Here is a 20034-nt window from a genome sequence, read left to right as displayed (position 1 = left end):
CTTTTCCTTCTGAGCTAACTCTTGGCTTTGGCTCATTTCCTCTGCAAAAAAAAATCTTTTTAATTTCTGAAGACTGTAGCTGGCGATAAGTGATAAAACTTAGAATATAACATATTGTGGATTACATCCCTACACTGAATGGAGAGATATATACACACTCAGTAGGAAGATAAGTATATAATACACTGCTGTATACCTACACTGAATGGAGAGATATATACACACTCAGGAGGAAGATAAGTATATAATACACTGCTGTATACCTACACAGAATGGAGAGATATATACACACTCATACAGGAGGATAATAAGTATATAATACACTGCTGTATACCTACACAGAATGGAGAAATATATACACACTCATACAGGAAGATAAGTATATAATACACTGCTGATCACCAGGGCTGTATTTACAGCTTGGGCTGCACTAGGTCTCAATACGCCCGTTGTGAAGGCCCATTTGAACACGCCAATTATCGCTATTAGCAAAAGATCTAAATATCACCAACATATATGACTAAATAATGCCACCATACAATAACTTACAGTGACTGTACCACCAGGCCCAGGCTGAAGCATTGGAGGCGGGCTGACCCACCCTTAGGGTACTATTACACCAACAGATCTGACCACAGATTATCTGCCAAAGATTTGAAGCCAAACCCAGGAGTGGATTTGAAAAGAGGAGAAATCCAGTCTTTCCTTTATGACCTGATCACTGTTTATAGTCTGTTTCTGGCTTTGGCTTCAAATCTTTGGCAGATAATCTGTCATCAGATCTGTTGGTGTAATAGTACCCTAGTGGGAAGAAACTCCAGCCCCTCCATGACGTGACTGCATTAGAATCAATGGAACCCTATAATAGAGGGGCGGGGGTTTCCCCCCACTAAGGATGGGTCAGCCGCCTCCAGTGCTTCAGCCTGGGCCAGGGGGTACAGTCACTTTAATGCCGCTACTGTAGACTAACTGCATAGCATGATAACTAAAGTACCTCTAGTAATTGCCAAGTTGCATTATATAAGCAAGAAAAAAAAATTCCTGTAGTGCTTCTCTAACTCCCCACTTTTGGCCATAAGTACCAAGGCCTATTTTTCAAATCTTTGTGAAACTTAAAGTGTACTGATCGTCTTTCTCTGGTGGCAGGATATCCTGTACATGCGCGCAGCGGAGATGGAATACTTCCGGCAGTGTCGTTGCATACAGTGCAATTGATGGTATTGTTGGACCTTCACAGGTACTGTAGCATGGTGGCAGCATTTTGACAGCGTATCCTGCCACCAGCGAAAGATGATCGTTACACTTTAAGGCTATGTTCATATGCTGTACAAACAACAACCGTTCAGCTTGAATGGCCGTTGTTTAACACAACCTACGGCTGGAGTTATTGAACACGTTCATTACTTCTGACCATAGTTAGCGTTAAACAACAGTTGTTCACGTGGAACGGCCGTTGTTTGTACAGCATATGGACATATATGTGGTCACCAGTAGCTGCGCAATCATGGCAACATTGTACATCTATTGGTGACCACATAGGGACATGGATTAAACTACATACATGGACCAGAATTGTGGGGAAACAGTATTAAAGGTGATATCCTCTCTTTTAGGAGTGATTCTCTATTATCAGGAGGGATTCTCTATGATCAGGAGGGATTCTCTATTATCAGGAGGGATTCTCTATGATCAGGAGGGATTCTCTATTATCAGGAGGGATTCTCTATTATCAGGAGGGATTCTCTATTATCAGGAGGGATTCTCTATTATCAGGAGGGATTCTCTATTATCAGGAGGGATTCTCTATTATCAGGAGGGATTCTCTATGATCAGGAGTGATTCTCTATGATCAGGAGTGATTCTCTATTATCAGGAGGGATTCTCTATGATCAGGAGGGATTCTCTATGATCAGGAGGGATTCTCTATTATCAGGAGGGATTCTCTATTATCAGGAGGGATTCTCTATTATCAGGAGGGATTCTCTATTATCAGGAGGGATTCTCTATTATCAGGAGTGATTCTCTATTATCAGGAGGGATTCTCTATTATCAGGAGTGATTCTCTATCATCAGGAGGGATTCTCTATCATCAGGAGGGATTCTCTATCATCAGGAGGGATTCTCTATTATCAGGAGTGATTCTCTATTATCAGGAGTGATTCTCTATTATCAGGAGGGATTCTCTATTATCAGGAGTGATTCTCTATTATCAGGAGTGATTCTCTATTATCAGGAGGGATTCTCTATTATCAGGAGGGATTCTCTATTATCAGGAGTGATTCTCTATTATCAGGAGGGATTCTCTATTATCAGGAGGGATTCTCTATTATCATCTCTCTGTACCCTCTGGACTGCCATGATGAGTTTTAGCTACTATGTAAAGTTAAGTTGTGGCTCTGCCTCCTCAGCCTAATGCAGCAGCCTGCTGGGAGTAGTAGTATTAGAAGTCATCTGATTACTCCCCCTAGAGAAGGGGTTTTCTTTATAGTGACTTTAGGGGACATCAGACAATACACAGATAATGAGCACTTCATCCACAGTCCCTCCAGGTCACTGTCTGCCGTCCAGGCTGGTCAGGCAGAGAAGCCTCATTCATCACACTTAACTCCTTCCCTCCTGGCAGTGCCTGGTAGCGTCAGCAGCTGGCTGACAGACATGATAGCAGACAGCTAACCTCAGTGCACAGCAGGGAAGGGGTTAAGTCACTTCCATCCTCCCCTCCCCCCTTCTCTGCTGAGTCCGTACAGTGCTCTGGGTGCTCAGCACAGAAGGTGGGGGATGTGCTGACTCCAAAGGTAACTTAACCGCTTCCTTGTAAACTGCCTCCTGCTCGGCCTCATTAACACCCCCCATCCCCTTATACCGGGCCATGCAGCAGTAGTGCTCCTCTCCCAGCAGCTGCTCCTCTTCTCCCTCCTTCACAGTCTTCTGGTGGGCGGGAGCAGGGAGTAGTTCCCCTGCTTCATTGGTGCAGCCGGCTGATACACTCCTGAGGCCGGGAACAGACTCATCAGAGGGAGTTTGTATCTCCCGCACTCTTGTGGCCGGAGGCAGAATGCAGCTTCCGGTCACAGGAGCCAGCCAATCACAGCCCCGCATCTGCCAGCGCTCACCAGGAGCACTCGTAGTTAAAGGGCCAGCTGTGTTTTGGGAAGCGGGACACTTGGGGACCGTTCCGGGACGGCGGGACATGACCCCAAAATCGGGACTGTCCCGCCGAAAACGGGACGGTTGGGAGGTATGCATACATACAGTCAAGAGAGTGTATGGTAAAGCTGTTATATTTTTATATCACTGGGACTCAGTCATCCTTTCCTCTGCACCAGCACCTATACACAATAGCCGCACATCTTGGGTTATTTTTTTCCCCTTTCTGTGGGTGTCGGTACCGATACTCCGGGTGGGTCAATTGCCACTCAAGACTACTGTGACAAGAGCCCAAGGGGCCCACTACAACCCGGCAGGTCACCCACCATTTTGGGGAGTACAGCCAGCCACATAACAAAGCAGGTACCAACCCCACACCTGTGTGCTGGACTAGCACTGGCGTCACCACTGTCCCATCACTGGCTGAGCTGTACAACAAAGCTGATAACATCCACCAATCACCACATCGGCATCACAGTGATACATGATGCCGGGAACTCTGATCTCGGTTCTGTAGCACATCCTCCTTATTTACAGACTGTGCATGGAAGGTGGGAATAAGCCCGGAGTGTTACAGCTTCATTGTTGGGACATGTATAATACTGCGGCCGCCATGTTTGTGTCTCTTACATCTATCTCACTCGGAGGCTTCATCCTCCTTCTCCTCCTATCTACATAGACTTCTATGGATAGCATGTAACGTGACCCCTAAGTGAGCTTGTCTTGTCTTTTAAGGTATATTTGGCGGTCTATTTCTCCATGGAGGAGTGGGAGTATGTAGAAGGACACAAGGATCAGTACAAGGATGTGATGCTGGAGGATCAGCAGCCCCTCCCATCAGCAGGTAATACCAGGGCGCCCCCCCCCCCCCCTTACACACACACACACACACACAGTTCAGCCCTGGGGAAGGAAGGGGGGCTTTTATCAGGATTCGGGTTATTAGGAAGAAGCAGGGTGTGTATTATGGCATAGATAATAAGAGATAATAAGAGATAATGTTCAAACGAATACAAAATAATCATTCAGTGACTCACAGGTGCTGTTTTCTTTGATCTACGGCACCGTTTTCCTTTTCGTCTCCATGCGGCCCGGACCACCAGGATGATTTCTTGCAGCTACAATTCGTCTCCTCAGAACCTGCCAGACAGACATCTCAGGCTCCGCACTTATCCAGCAACTTCCTTCCCTTTTCCCTCCTATAGGCTCCTAAACTATAGTAATTCTGCTGCTAGGTGCAGTAAAGTCTGCAAGGTGAGACCTCCACTACACTGACATACAGGATGCTGGGAAAGCTGGGTGACCTCCATCACACTGACATACAAGATACTGGGAAAGCTGGGTGACCTCCATCACACTGACATACAGGATACTGGGAAAGCTGGGTGACCTCCATCACACTGACATACAGGATACTGGGAAAGCTGGGTGACCTCCATCACACTGACATACAGGATACTGAGAAAGCTGGGTGACCTCCATCACACTGACATACAGGATACTGAGAAAGCTGGGTGACCCCCATCACACTGACATACAGGATACTGGGAAAGCTGGGAGACCTCCATCACACTGACATACAGGATACTGGGAAAGCTGTGTGACCTCCATTACACTGACATACAGGATGCTGGGAAAGCTGTGTGACCTCCATTACACTGACATACAGGATACTGGAAAAGCTGGGTAACCTCAATTACACTGACATACAGGATACTGGGAGAGCTGGGTGACCTCCATTACACTGACATAAAGGATGCTGGGAGATCTGGGTGACCTCCATTACACTGACATACAGGATACTGGGAGAGCTGTGGGACATCTACTACACTGACATACAGGATGCTGGGAAAGCTGGGTGACCTCCATTACACACTGCTATACAGGATGCTGGGAAAGCTGGATGACCTCCATTACAATGACATACAGGATACTGGGAAAGCTGGGTGACCTCCACTACACTTACATACAGGATGCTGGGAACGCTGTGTGACCTCCATCACACTGACATACAGGAAACTGGGAAAGCTGGGTGACCTCCATTACACTTACATACAGGATGCTGGGAAAGCTGTGTGACCTCCATCACACTGACATACAGGATACTGGGAAAGCTGTGTGACCTCCATTACACTGACATACAGGTTGCTGGGAAAGCTGGGTGACCTCTACTACACTTACATACAGGATGCTGGGAAAGCTGTGTGACCTCCATCACACTGACATACAGGATACTGGGAAAGATGTGTGACCTCCATTACACTGACATGCAGGATACTGGGAGAGCTGAGTGACCTCCATTACACTGACATACAGTATGCTGGGAGAGCTGTGTGACCTCCATTACACTGACATACAGGATGCTGTGAAAGCTGGGTGACCTCCATTACACACTGACATACAGGATACTGGGAGAGCTGTGGGACCTCTACTACACTGACATACAGGATGCTGGGAAAGCTGGGTGACCTCCATTATACTAAGTACCAGATGCTCGGAAAATTGTGTGACCTCCATTATACAGTGCTATACAGGATGCTGGGAAAGCTGGATGACCTCCATTACAATGACATACAAGATACTGGGAAAGCTGGGTGACCTCCACTACACTTACATACAGGATGCTGGGAAAGCTGGGTGACCTCCATCACACTGACATACAGGATACTGGGAAAGCTGGGTGACCTCCATCACACTGACATACAGGATACTGGGAAAGCTGTGTGACCTCCATTACACTGACATACAGGATGCTGGGAAAGCTGTGTGACCTCCATTACACTGACATACAGGATACTGGGAAAGCTGGGTAACCTCAATTACACTGACATACAGGATACTGGGAGAGCTGGGTGACCTCCATTACACTGACATAAAGGATGCTGGGAGAGCTGGGTGACCTCCATTACACTGACATACAGGATACTGGGAGAGCTGTGAAACCTCTACTACACTGACATAAAGGATGCTGGGAAAGCTGGGTGACCTCCATTATACTAAGTACCAGATGCTCGGAAAATTGTGTGACCTCCATTATACACTGCTATACAGGATGCTGGGAAAGCTGGATGACCTCCATTACAATGACATACAAGATACTGGGAAAGCTGGGTGACCTCCACTACACTTACATACAGGATGCTGGGAACGCTGTGTGACCTCCATCACACTGACATACAGGATACTGGGAAAGCTGTGTGACCTCCATTACACTGACATACAGGTTGCTGGGAAAGCTGGGTGACCTCTACTACACTTACATACAGGATGCTGGGAAAGCTGTGTGACCTCCATCACACTGACATACAGGATACTGGGAAAGATGTGTGACCTCCATTACACTGACATACAGGATGCTGGGAAAGCTGGGTGACCTCCATTATACTAAGTACCAGATGCTCGTAAAATTGTGTGACCTCCATTATACACTGCTATACAGGATGCTGGGAACGCTGTATGACCTCCATTACACTGACATACAGGATACTGGGAAAGCTGGATGACCTCCATTACAATGACATACAGGATACTGGGAAAGCTGGGTGACCTCCACTACACTTACATACAGGATGCTGGGAACGCTGCGTGACCTCCATCACACTGACATACGGGATACTGGGAAAGCTGGGTGACCTCCATTACACTTACATACAGGATGCTGGGAAAGCTGGGTAACCTCAATTACACTGACATACAGGATACTGGGAGAGCTGGGTGACCTCCATTACACTGACATAAAGGATGCTGGGAAAGCTGGGTGACCTCCATTATACTAAGTACCAGATGCTCGGAAAATTGTGTGACCTCCATTATACACTGCTATACAGGATGCTGGGAAAGCTGGATGACCTCCATTACAATGACATACAAGATACTGGGAAAGCTGGGTGACCTCCACTACACTTACATACAGGATGCTGGGAACGCTGTGTGACCTCCATCACACTGACATACAGGATTCTGGGAAAGCTGGGTGACCTCCAATACACTTACATACAGGATGCTGGGAAAGCTGTGTGACCTCCATCACACTGACATACAGGATACTGGGAAAGCTGTGTGACCTCCATTACACTGACATACAGGTTGCTGGGAAAGCTGGGTGACCTCTACTACACTTACATACAGGATGCTGGGAAAGCTGTGTGACCTCCATCACACTGACATACAGGATACTGGGAAAGATGTGTGACCTCCATTACAATGACATACAGGATACTGGGAAAGCTGGGTGACCTCCACTACACTTACATACAGGATGCTGGGAACGCTGCGTGACCTCCATCACACTGACATACGGGATACTGGGAAACCTGGGTGACCTCCATTACACTTACATACAGGATGCTGGGAAAGCTGGGTAACCTCAATTACACTGACATACAGGATACTGGGAGAGCTGGGTGACCTCCATTACACTGACATAAAGGATGCTGGGAAAGCTGGGTGACCTCCATTATACTAAGTACCAGATGCTCGGAAAATTGTGTGACCTCCATTATACACTGCTATACAGGATGCTGGGAAAGCTGGATGACCTCCATTACAATGACATACAAGATACTGGGAAAGCTGGGTGACCTCCACTACACTTACATACAGGATGCTGGGAACGCTGTGTGACCTCCATCACACTGACATACAGGATTCTGGGAAAGCTGGGTGACCTCCAATACACTTACATACAGGATGCTGGGAAAGCTGTGTGACCTCCATCACACTGACATACAGGATACTGGGAAAGCTGTGTGACCTCCATTACACTGACATACAGGTTGCTGGGAAAGCTGGGTGACCTCTACTACACTTACATACAGGATGCTGGGAAAGCTGTGTGACCTCCATCACACTGACATACAGGATACTGGGAAAGATGTGTGACCTCCATTACACTGACATGCAGGATACTGGGAGAGCTGAGTGACCTCCATTAGAATGACATACAGTATGCTGGGAGAGCTGTGTGACCTCCATTACACTGACATACAGGATGCTGTGAAAGCTGGGTGACCTCCATTACACACTGACATACAGGATACTGGGAGAGCTGTGGGACCTCTACTACACTGACATACAGGATGCTGGGAAAGCTGGGTAACCTCCATTATACTAAGTACCAGATGCTCGGAAAATTGTGTGACTTCCATTATACACTGCTATACAGGATGCTGGGAAAGCTGTATGACCTCCATTACACTGACATACAGGATACTGGGAAAGCTGGGTGACTTCCATCACACTGACATACAGGATACTGGGAAAGCTGTGTGACCTCCATTACACTGACATACAGGATGTTGGGAAAGCTGTGTGACCTCCATTACACTGACATACAGGATACTGGAAAGCTGGGTAACCTCAATTACACTGACATACAGGATACTGGGAGAGCTGGGTGACCTCCATTACACTGACATAAAGGATGCTGGGAGAGCTGGGTGACCTCCATTACACTGACATACAGGATACTGGGAAAGCTGGGTGACCTCCATTATACTAAGTACCAGATGCTCGGAAAATTGTGTGACCTCCATTATACACTGCTATACAGGATGCTGGGAACGCTGTATGACCTCCATTACACTGACATACAGGATACTGGGAAAGCTGGATGACCTCCATTACAATGACATACAGGATACTGGGAAAGCTGGGTGACCTCCACTACACTTACATACAGGATGCTGGGAACGCTGCGTGACCTCCATCACACTGACATACAGGATACTGGGAAAGCTGGGTGACCTCCACTACACTTACATACAGGATGCTGGGAACGCTGCGTGACCTCCATCACACTGACATACAGGATACTGGGAAAGCTGGGTGACCTCCATTACACTTACATACAGGATGCTGGGAAAGCTGTGTGACCTCCATCACACTGACATACAGGATACTGGGAAAGCTGTGTGACCTCCATTACACTGACATACAGGTTGCTGGGAAAGCTGGGTGACCTCTACTACACTTACATACTGGATGCTGGGAAAGCTGTGTGACCTCCATCACACTGACATACAGGATACTGGGAAAGATGTGTGACCTCCATTACACTGACATGCAGGATACTGGGAGAGCTGAGTGACCTCCATTACACTGACATACAGTATGCTGGGAGAGCTGTGTGACCTCCATTACACTGACATACAGGTTGCTGGGAAAGCTGTATGACCTCCATTACAATGACATACAGGATACTGGGAAAGCTGGGTGACCTCCACTACACTTACATACAGGATGCTGGGAAAGCTGTGTGACTTCCATCACACTGACATACAGGATGCTGGGAAAGCTGTGTGACCTCCATTACACTGACATACAGGTTGCTGGGAAAGCTGGGTGACCTCTACTACACTTACATACAGGATGCTGGGAAAGCTGTGTGACCTCCATCACACTGACATACAGGATACTGGGAAAGATGTGTGACCTCCATTAGACTGACATGCAGGATTCTGGGAGAGCTGAGTGACCTCCATTAGAATGACATACAGTATGCTGGGAGAGCTGTGTGACCTCCATTACACTGACATACAGGATGCTGTGAAAGCTGGGTGACCTCCACTACACTTACATACAGGATGCTGGGAAAGCTGTGTGACCTCCATTACACTGACATACAGGATACTGGGAGAGCTATGGGACCTCTACTACACTGACATACAGGATGCTGGGAAAGCTGGGTAACCTCCATTATACTAAGTACCAGATGCTCGGAAAATTGTGTGACCTCCATTATACACTGCTATACAGGATGCTGGGAAAGCTGTATGACCTCCATTACACTGACATACAGGATACTGGGAAAGCTGGGTGACTTCCATCACACTAACATACAGGATACTGGGAAAGCTGTGTGACCTCCATTACACTGACATACAGGATGCTGTGAAAACTGGGTGACCTCCATTACACACTGACATACAGGATACTGGGAAAGCTGGGTGACCTCTATTACACACTGACATATAGGATGCTGGGAAAGCTGTGTGACCTCCATTACACTGACATACGGGATGCTGGGAATGCTGTGTGACCTTTATTATACTGACATGTAGGATGCTGGAAAAGCTGTGTGACCTCCATTATACTGACATACAGGATGCTGGGAAAGCTGGGTGACCTCCATTTTACTGACATACAGGATGCTGGGAAAGCTGGGTTACCACCCCCTGTAATCCCCCCTGTGCTGTCCCCATTGCCCTTCCCCCCCAATAGTAATAATCCCCTCTGCTCCCCCTGCATTGCCAAACACACACACACACAAAAAAAAAAAAAAAACATTATACTCACCTTATTCTGGCATAGGAGTCCCTCTCTCCTCTTCTTCTTTAGCCTGCGAGGAGCAGGCCGATGCCACCCCTGCACACATCTCTCTCCAGCAAACGCAGTGAAATGATGTCATTGCGCTGCTGGAGGGAGAAGATGTCTGCAGTGCAGGTCCAAGCGGTACGGGGGGCGGAGCTACGGGAGGTCCGGGGCGGAGGGCAGTATTGCCAGGTGATGGGGCAGAGGGGCAGGTGATGGGGCGAGCTAGCTAGCAGGCGGGCGGCCGGGGGTGCGCGCAGCTAAGTGGAGTCTGGGGGGGTGCCACCAGCGCCCCCTAGCTGTCGGCGCCCCGTGCGGTCGCCTGGCCTGTCCTCCTCTAGAAACGGCCCTGGGTAATACACATCACTATATACACACGTGCGGCACTTGATAAGTTCAGTGGACACTTATCTGAGATTAGAGATGAATAAAAAGCCGCTCTTAAGGCCGTATTAGATGGCCGACTCTCACTGTCTCTCTGCTAGATCGGCGATCGCTTACAGAGCCTATTAGATGGATCAGTCGTGTGGGCGGGGCAGATTGGACATTGTTAGTGATGTCCGTGCAGGCTTTGCTTTAAAGAAGTAAATAATAAAGATAATACTTACCTCTCCATGCTCCCCTGGTGTCCTCCTGCCTTGTCTCTGTGTCCCCCACTGACAGCAGCCGCCAGTGACACTTCTGAATCCGTCTCTGCAGTCACAGCTGCTCAGCCAGGGGCGGAGCTAATGTCTCATGGGCCCTGGTGCAAGAGGTCAACTTACACCCCCCCCCCCTCCCGGCCAGAGGCCCATTGAAGGCTTCCAGACCTGCCACAATTTTTCCACAAAGGTTCTGCAGGCCTGCTGTGACTGAATCTATGCTGTATACAGCGCCAGAAGCAGATGGCACCATTCACTGCATAGTGGCCGTGCTGAGTTACTGCAGCTCAGCTCCTGATACAATGTTTTGAAGCTGCAGTAACTCAGCCTAGCCGCTACATAGGGGGGGAAGCCAGTTACTTTTTCTCCCATTCATGGTGCAGAACAGCTGATCAGTGGGGTTTTGGGACCATGATCACATATTGATATCCTATCCTGAGGACCGGCCATCAATATGTGGAATTGGAACTTCTGTAGTTGGGTAATAGGGAAGTTTCAATAAGTTTATGTTTGTATATGTAACAATATGTGCCACTTACCCCTACTGGCCTGACTGTCCCCAATACCCCAGATGGCTAATATGCATACAGTGACTGCAGTCTGCCCCCTAAGTACACGGACACAGCGATGCTGGAGAACTATACAGGGAACAAATATTGTCACTGTACATATACCATCATACCGGGGGGAGGGTAACTATCCTCACTGTACATATACCATCATACCGGGGGGTAACTATCCTCACTGTACATATACCATCATACCGGGGGGTAACTATCCTCACTGTACATATACCATCATACCGGGGGTAACTATCCTCACTGTACATATACCATCATACCGGGGGGTAACTATCCTCACTGTACATATACCATCATACCGGGGGGAGCTGTCCTCACTGTACATATACCATCATACCGGGGGGAGCTGTCCTCACTGTACATATACCATCATACCGGGGGGTAACTATCCTCACTGTACATATACCATCATACCGGGGGCATCTATCCTCACTGTACATATACCATCATACCGGGGGGTAACTATCCTCACTGTACATATACCATCATACCGGGGGGGGGGGGGGGGGGTAACTATTCTCACTGTACATATACCATCATACCGGGGGGTAACTATTCTCACTGTACATATACCATCATACCGGGGGGTAACTATCCTCACTGTACATATACCATCATACCGGGGGGAGCTGTCCTCACTGTACATATACCATCATACCGGGGGGTAACTATCCTCACTGTACATATACCATCATACCGGGGGGGTAACTATCCTCACTGTACATATACCATCATACCGGGGGGCATCTATCCTCACTGTACATATACCATCATACCGGGGGGCATCTATCCTCACTGTACATATACCATCATACCGGGGGAATCTATCCTCACTGTACATATACCATCATACCGGGGGGTAACTATCCTCACTGTACATATACCATCATACCGGGGGGGGGGCATCTATCCTCACTGTACATATACCATCATACCGGGGGTAACTATCCTTACTGTACATATACCATCATACCGGGGGGTAACTATCCTCACTGTACATATACCATCATACCGGGGGTAACTATCCTCACTGTACATATACCATTATACCGGGGGCATCTATCCTCACTGTACATATACCATCATACCGGGGGGCATCTATCCTCACTGTACATATACCATCATACCGGGGGGCATCTATCCTCACTGTACATATACCATCATACCGGGGGGTAACTATCCTCACTGTACATATACCATCATACCGGAGGGGTAACTATCCTCACTGTACATATACCATCATACCGGGGGGTAACTATCCTCACTGTACATATACCATCATACCGGGGGTAACTATCCTTACTGTACATATACCATCATAACGGGGGGATAACTATCCTCACTGTACATATACCATCATACCGGGGGGATAACTATCCTCACTGTACATATACCATCATACCGGGGGGAGGGTAACTATTCTCACTGTACATATACCATCATACCGGGGGGGGGGTAACTATCCTCACTGTACATATACCATCATACCGGGGGGTAACTATCCTCACTGTACATATACCATCATACCGGGGGGGGGATCTATCCTCACTGTACATATACCATCATACCGGGGGGTAACTATCCTCACTGTACATATACCATTATACCGGGGGGTAACTATCCTCACTGTACATATACCGGGGGATAACTATCCTCACTGTATATATACCATCATACCAGTACACTCACCTGCTGTCACTGATGACTCTCCGGCTTCAGAAGAAATGCTCAGCCTGCGCCCCCTGGAGGCTGGGAGGAACCATCTGCGGCAAAGCTCTCACTTCCCTTATGTGTGGAGCCAGGGACACACACAACCCCCTACTGCATAACTGTACGGCCTGGGGGAGGGGCCTGGGCCCTGCAGAGCATCCTGGGAGAGGGGAGATCAGTACACAAAGCGGGCGGGAACTGGGCGACCGCAGCATAGGAATAGTGAGGAGGTAAGGGGGGAATCACCACCTAGGGGGGCCACTCTGGCTGTCGGGCCCAGTCACCATGGCGACCACGGTAACTACGCCACTGTGCTCAGCCAATCACTGACCAAGACAGGACAGCACCTAGGCTAATGATTGGCTGAGCAGCTGTGACTGCAGAGACAGGTTCAGAAGTGTCAGCAGCGGCTGCAGTCAGGGGGGGGGGGGGCACAGAGACAAGGCAGGAGGACACCGGGGGAGCGTGGAGAAGTAAGTATCATCTTTATTTTACTGGCAGCATAACATATGGGGTACCCCCTCCCCTTGTAAAGCTCCCAGGACGAAAGGAATATCTTAATTTTAACCAATAAAGTTTGGAACTCCTCCCCTAGAAGGTATATAACAGAGACTATGATCTGGGCCCAACAAACATTACTAAAATTATGTTATTAAATAATAATAACCCATCTTTCTTCTTGGCAGCTGAGTGTCCCCGGAGATCAGAGGGACATCAGATATCTCCAGATATTACAGCAGATGGTCAGATCACACAGGATACATATGAAGAACCTTCTATTACCCCAGATATACCCCCAGCCCCTCACAGCAAAGATCTGCCATCTCATCCTTCTATACAAGTCCTGGCTACTGATTTATCACAGATTAACCACAATAAGGAGAAGCCATTTTCATGTTCAGAATGTGGGAAATGCTTTGCTCGCAAATCAGATCTTGTCAAACATAAAAGATTTCACACAGCAAATAAGTCATTTTTATGCCAAGAATGTGACAGATTTATACTAAAATCACAACTCATGCAACATCAAAAAACGCACAAAAAAAAGAACCCATTTTCATGCTCAGAGTGTGGGAAACATTTTACTAAGAAATCACGGCTCACTATACATGAAAGAATTCACACAAGGGAGATGCCATTTTCATGTTCAGAATGTGGGAAATGTTTTCCTTTTAAATCAGCGCTCACTATACATGAAAGAACTCATATGGGAGAGACGCCATTTTCATGTTCAGAATGTGGAAAATATTTTGCTTTTAAATCAATGCTCACTATACATGTAAGAACTCATACAGTAGAGAAGCCATTTTCATGTTCAGAATGTGGAAAATATTTTGCTTTTAAATCATTGCTCACTTCACATGAAAGAACTCATACAGGAGAGAAGCCATTTTCATGTTCAGAATGTGGAAAGCGTTTTGCTTTGAAATCAATGCTCACTTCACATGAAAGAACTCATACAGGAGAGAAGCCATTTTCATGTTCAGAATGTGGAAAGCGTTTTGCTTTGAAATCAACGCTCACTTTACATGAAAGAACTCATACTGGAGCGAAGCCATTTTCATGTTCGGAATGTGGAAAAAGTTTCCTTTTTAAATCAGCGCTCACGTTACATTACAGAACCCATACAGGAGAGAAGCCATTTTCATGTTCACAATGTGGGAAATGTTTTCCTTTTAAATCAGCGCTCACTAAACATGAAAGAATTCATACGGGAAAGAAGCCATTTTCATGTTCAGAATGTGGAAAATGTTTTGCTGTTAAATCAGAGCTCACTTTACATGAAAGAACTCACACAAGAAAGAACCCATTTTCATGCTCAGAGTGTGGGAAACATTGTACTAAGAAATCACAGCTGACTATACATGAAAGAATCCACACAGGGGAGAAGCCATTTTCATGTTCAGAATGTGGCAAATGTTTTGCTCAAAAAAACCAACTCACCGTACATGAAAGGACTCATACAGGAGAAAAGCCATTTTCATGTTCAGAATGTGGAGAATGTTTTGCTTTGAAAGCAAAGCTTACTGTACATGAAAGAACTCATACGGGAGAGAAGCCATTTTCATGTTCAGAATGTGGAAAAAATTTTTCTTTTAAATCAGCGCTCACTTTACATGAAAGAACTCATACAGGAGAGAAGCCATTTTCATGTTCAGAATGTGGAAAATGTTTTTCTAATAAATCAAATGTTTATAGACATCAAAGAATTCACACAGGGGAGAAGCCATTTTCATGTTCAGAATGTGGGAAATGTTTTGCTTTTAAATCAGGGCTCACTATACACAAAATAACTCATACGGGAGAGAAGCCATTTTCATGTTCAGAATGTGGAAAAATTTATTCTTTTAAATCAGCGCTCACTTTACATGAAAGAACTCATACAGGACACAAGCCATTTTCATGTTCAGAATGTGGAAAAAAATTTTCTTTTAAATCAGTGCTCACTTTACATGAAAGAACTCATACAGGAGAGAAGCCATTTTCATGTTCAGAATGTGGAAAGCGTTTTGCTTTGAAATCAATGCTCACTTTACATGAAGTAACTCATACAGGAGAGAAGCCATTTTCATGTTCAGAATGTGGAAAGCATTTTGCTTTGAAATCAACGCTCACTTCACATGAAAGAACTCATAAAGCAGAGAAGCCATTTTCATGTTCAGAATGTGGAAAATGTTTCCTTTTTAAATCAATGCTTTCTGTACATGAAAGAACTCATACGGGAGAGAAGCCATTTTCATGTTCAGAATGTGGAAAACGTTTTTCTTTTAAATCAGCGCTCACTGTACATGAAAGAACTCATACAAGAGAGAAGCCATTTTCATGTTCAGAATGTGGAAAGCATTTTGCTTTGAAATCAACGCTCACTTTACATGAAAGAACTCATAAAGCAGAGAAGCTATTTTCATGTTTGGAATGTGGAAAATGTTTCCTTTTTAAATCAATTCTTTCTGTACATGAAAGAACTCATACGGGAGAGAAGCCATTTTCATGTTCAGAATGTGGAAAATGTTTTACACAGAAATGTAATCTTATTATTCATAAAAAGATTCACTCCAGGGAGAAGCCAGTTCAGAGCGCTCAATAATCACTCACACGTCTGTTATCCAAAGAGCAAATCTAATCCAGATACCACAGCTATGTATTCCCCATGTGTATAGGAGATCTGGCGGTAATACAGATATCATATACCGCAGCTATGTATTCCCCATGTGTATAGGAGATCTGGCGGTAATACAGATATCATATACCGCAGCTCCAAACTTATATACGAGTAGTCACAGTGCAGCCAGGAGGTCACGGGTGAGGAGGTGACTTTATAATATGACGGTTCAGCAGGTATTATCTCCTTTATCGAGCAGAAGTGAATGACGCACAATGCCGGCTTATATATATATATATATATATATACAGAGATACAAAATCATTGGTGCGGACAGAGCTGATCCTAGTATACAGATCACTGCATATACCTCCCAGAAGACACCAGTGATACAGCAGCTCTCCGCACCCAGCTACATCTGTTACTACAGCAACTCAATGCCGGCTTATGTTAAAGGGGTACTCCGACAAAAATCCTTTTCTTTCAAGTGTTGTTGTTTCAGAAAACTTTTGACATATCATAGAGACGTCAGAGAGATATGTCAGAAGTTTTGATCGGTCCGGGTCCGAGTGTTTATACCGATCGGGTGATAGAGTGGGGAGAAGACCGCGTTAAGCGTAATCCTCTCGCGGCTCTGTCACGTGATCAGTCGGGATGATAATGGAGCTCTATGGAGCCTGACTGATCACGCTGACAGAGCGGGGAGAGGACGTGCTGCAGCGTGGTCCTCTCCCCGCTCCTTCTGCCAGTCGGTACAGGTATGAACACATCTCTATGACGTCTCTATGACTTCTCTATGACGTGTCATAAGTTTTCTGAAACAATAGTGAAACTTTCAAATCAACCGGTTTCAGAAAGTTCTATAGATTTGTAATTTACTTCTATCTAAAACTCTCCAGTCTTCAAGTACTTATCAGCTGCTGTATGTCCTGCAAGAAGCGGTGTATTCTTTCCAGTCTGGTACAGTGCTCTCTGCCGCCACCTCTGTCCATGTCAGGAACTGCTCACAGTACAGTTTAAAGGGGTACTCCAGCGAGAAGATTCCCGTACTAGAAACACATTACAAATTGTTTGTGATCGGCGAATACGAACAATAAGCGTCACGTTCATACAAACATACGAAGATTTCCCAACATGGCCGCTCACCACTAGTAAGGGCGGCCGTATGATGGCAGATGCTTGGTCATGCTTCAGTATATCCCAATGTTTGTTTACAATGAATTTAATTGACTTGTGGTCTGAAGAAAAGGTGGCGATGACATTTAACCCTTAGTTGGTCATATCTTCCTTCTTCTTACCAGATTGGATTCCTTGTTTTTGACTCTTATTCTCGAGTGAAATGGGGTAATTCTCGGAAATTAATCTTTTTCTTGAGAACTTTGCTTTGTTTCCTAAAGTCCTTCATGGTGGAGGAATCGCGGCGGATACGTCTGAACTGTCCAAACGTAATATTATTGATGGATTTTCCATTTTCTGTGGTGAGAACTTTCATAGTGTAAATAACTATTTCCGTCAACAGGTTTTAAATATGGGGGGGGGGGGGCGGGAAGGTATAATATATGGGGGTGGGGGGGGCGGGAAGGTATAATATATAGGGGTGGGGGCGGTAAGGTATAATATATGGGGGGGGGCGGGAAGGTATAATATATGGGGGGGAAGGTATAATATATGGGGGGGGCGGGAAAGTATAATATATGAGGGCAGGGGGCGGGAAGGTATAATATATGGGGGTGGGGGAAGGTATAATATATGGGAGTGGGGGAAGGTATAATATATGGGGGTGGGGGAAGGTATAATATATGGGGGTGGGGGAAGGTATAATATATGGGGGTGGGGGAAGGTATAATATATGGGGGTGGGGGAAGTATAATATATGGGGGTGGGCGGGAAGGAATAATATATGGGGGTGGGGGGCGGGAAGGTATAATATATGGGGGTGGGGGAAGTATAATATATGGGGGTGGGGGGGAAGGTATAATATATGGGGGTGGGGGATGGTATAATATATGGGGGTGGGGGAAGGTATAATATATGGGAGTGGGGGAAGGTATAATATATGGGGGTGGGGGAAGGTATAATATATGGGGGTGGGGGAAGGTATAATATATGGGGGTGGGGGAAGGTATAATATATGGGGGTGGGGGAAGTATAATATATGGGGGTGGGCGGGAAGGAATAATATATGGGGGTGGGGGGCGGGAAGGTATAATATATGGGGGTGGGGGAAGTATAATATATGGGGGTGGGGGGGAAGGTATAATATATGGGAGTGGGGGAAAGTATAATATATGGGGGTGGGGGAAGGTATAATAAATGGGGGTGGGGGAAGTTTTAATATATGGGAGTGGGGGAAGGTATAATATATGGGGGTGGGGGGGAAGGTATAATATATGGGAGTGGGGGAAGGTATAATATATGGGGGTGGGGGAAGGTATAATATATGGGGGTGGGGGGGGCGGGAAGGTATAATATATGGGGGTGGGGGAAGGTATAATATATGGGGCAGGGGGCGGGAAGGTATATATGGGGGTGGGGGAAGGTATAATATATGGGGGCAGGGGGCGGGAAGGTATAATATATGGGGGTGGGGGGGAAGGTATAATATATGGGGGTGGGGGAAGGTTTAATATATGGGAGTGGGGGAAGGTATAATATATGGGGGTGGGGGAAGGTATAATATATGGGGGTGGGGGAAGGTATAATATATGGGGGTGGGGGAAGGTATAATATATGGGAGTGGGGGAAGGTATAATATATGGGGGTGGGGGAAGGTATAATATATGGGGGTGGGGGAAAGTATAATATAATAGAGAAATAAAAAAAAAAAAAAAGTATTGTATTTCTATTAAAGGAGAAGTCTGTCTATGCAATAAATAAGTTTTTGAAAAAAAGGGGGGGGGAGGGTGTAATGACATGGTGACCACCAATACTCACCTGTCCCCATGCCTGTCCAGCACCAGATCGCCGCTCTGTGACCCCCGCCAGGCTCAAGCATCTTCTCAGCCAACGTCATGGCCCGGTTGATTGGCAGCTCGCTCGGCAGGCTGCCAGTCAGCTGGGTAAGGCATTTTCTCCAGAGTCAGGAGTTGGGCAGCTGGTGGGGCGGCGCTTCACGGGCATGGGGTAAGGTGAGTGGTGCTTGGTTGTTATGTTTCTTCCTGCCCCTGCCGGCAGTTTTTTTAAATCGCTGGACTTCCCCTTTAAATATATTATTATATTTTGCGGACGTGGCACGTGGTCCCTTTTTTTCGGTTTCATTGCATTTGTCTTTGCAAATTCTTATTCTGCAAATGGGAGGCTAAAGAGAGGAAGCGATGTAAATATGTGTCATTGTGTCCATTTGGGAAGTCTGTACGTAAAGCCTCGTTCCACCCCATGTTTCAGCGCAGATCGTGTATTCTACAGCGCTTTCTACCTGCTGCTTAATTAATTATCCTACTGTTATTTTAACCCGGAGACTTAGTAACAATAGGTGCCCTGATTAAAGGCGGCATTCACGCTGGAAACACGTTGGGGGGTGCTGATCTTGTGAATGTTCATG

The 20034-nt window shown here is 46.4% G+C and overlaps 1 protein-coding gene across 1 annotated transcript in view; it reads left to right on the top strand.

Annotated features, from left to right (window-relative positions):
• The window catches only part of LOC138786638 (uncharacterized), a 93343-nt gene extending 76865 nt beyond the window's left edge, over positions 1–16478 (top strand). Inside the window, 1 exon segment of the mRNA XM_069963619.1 lies at positions 14572–16478. Within this exon segment, the coding sequence (XP_069819720.1) occupies positions 14572–16478 (1907 nt within the window).
• The last annotated feature ends 3556 nt before the right edge of the window (positions 16479–20034 follow it).

This window comes from Dendropsophus ebraccatus, chromosome 3, assembly GCF_027789765.1.
Source record: "Dendropsophus ebraccatus isolate aDenEbr1 chromosome 3, aDenEbr1.pat, whole genome shotgun sequence".
Classification (NCBI taxonomy): domain Eukaryota; kingdom Metazoa; phylum Chordata; class Amphibia; order Anura; family Hylidae; genus Dendropsophus; species Dendropsophus ebraccatus.
Note: the sequence above shows the minus strand (reverse complement) of the source record. Positions and strands in the feature narration are given on the sequence as shown.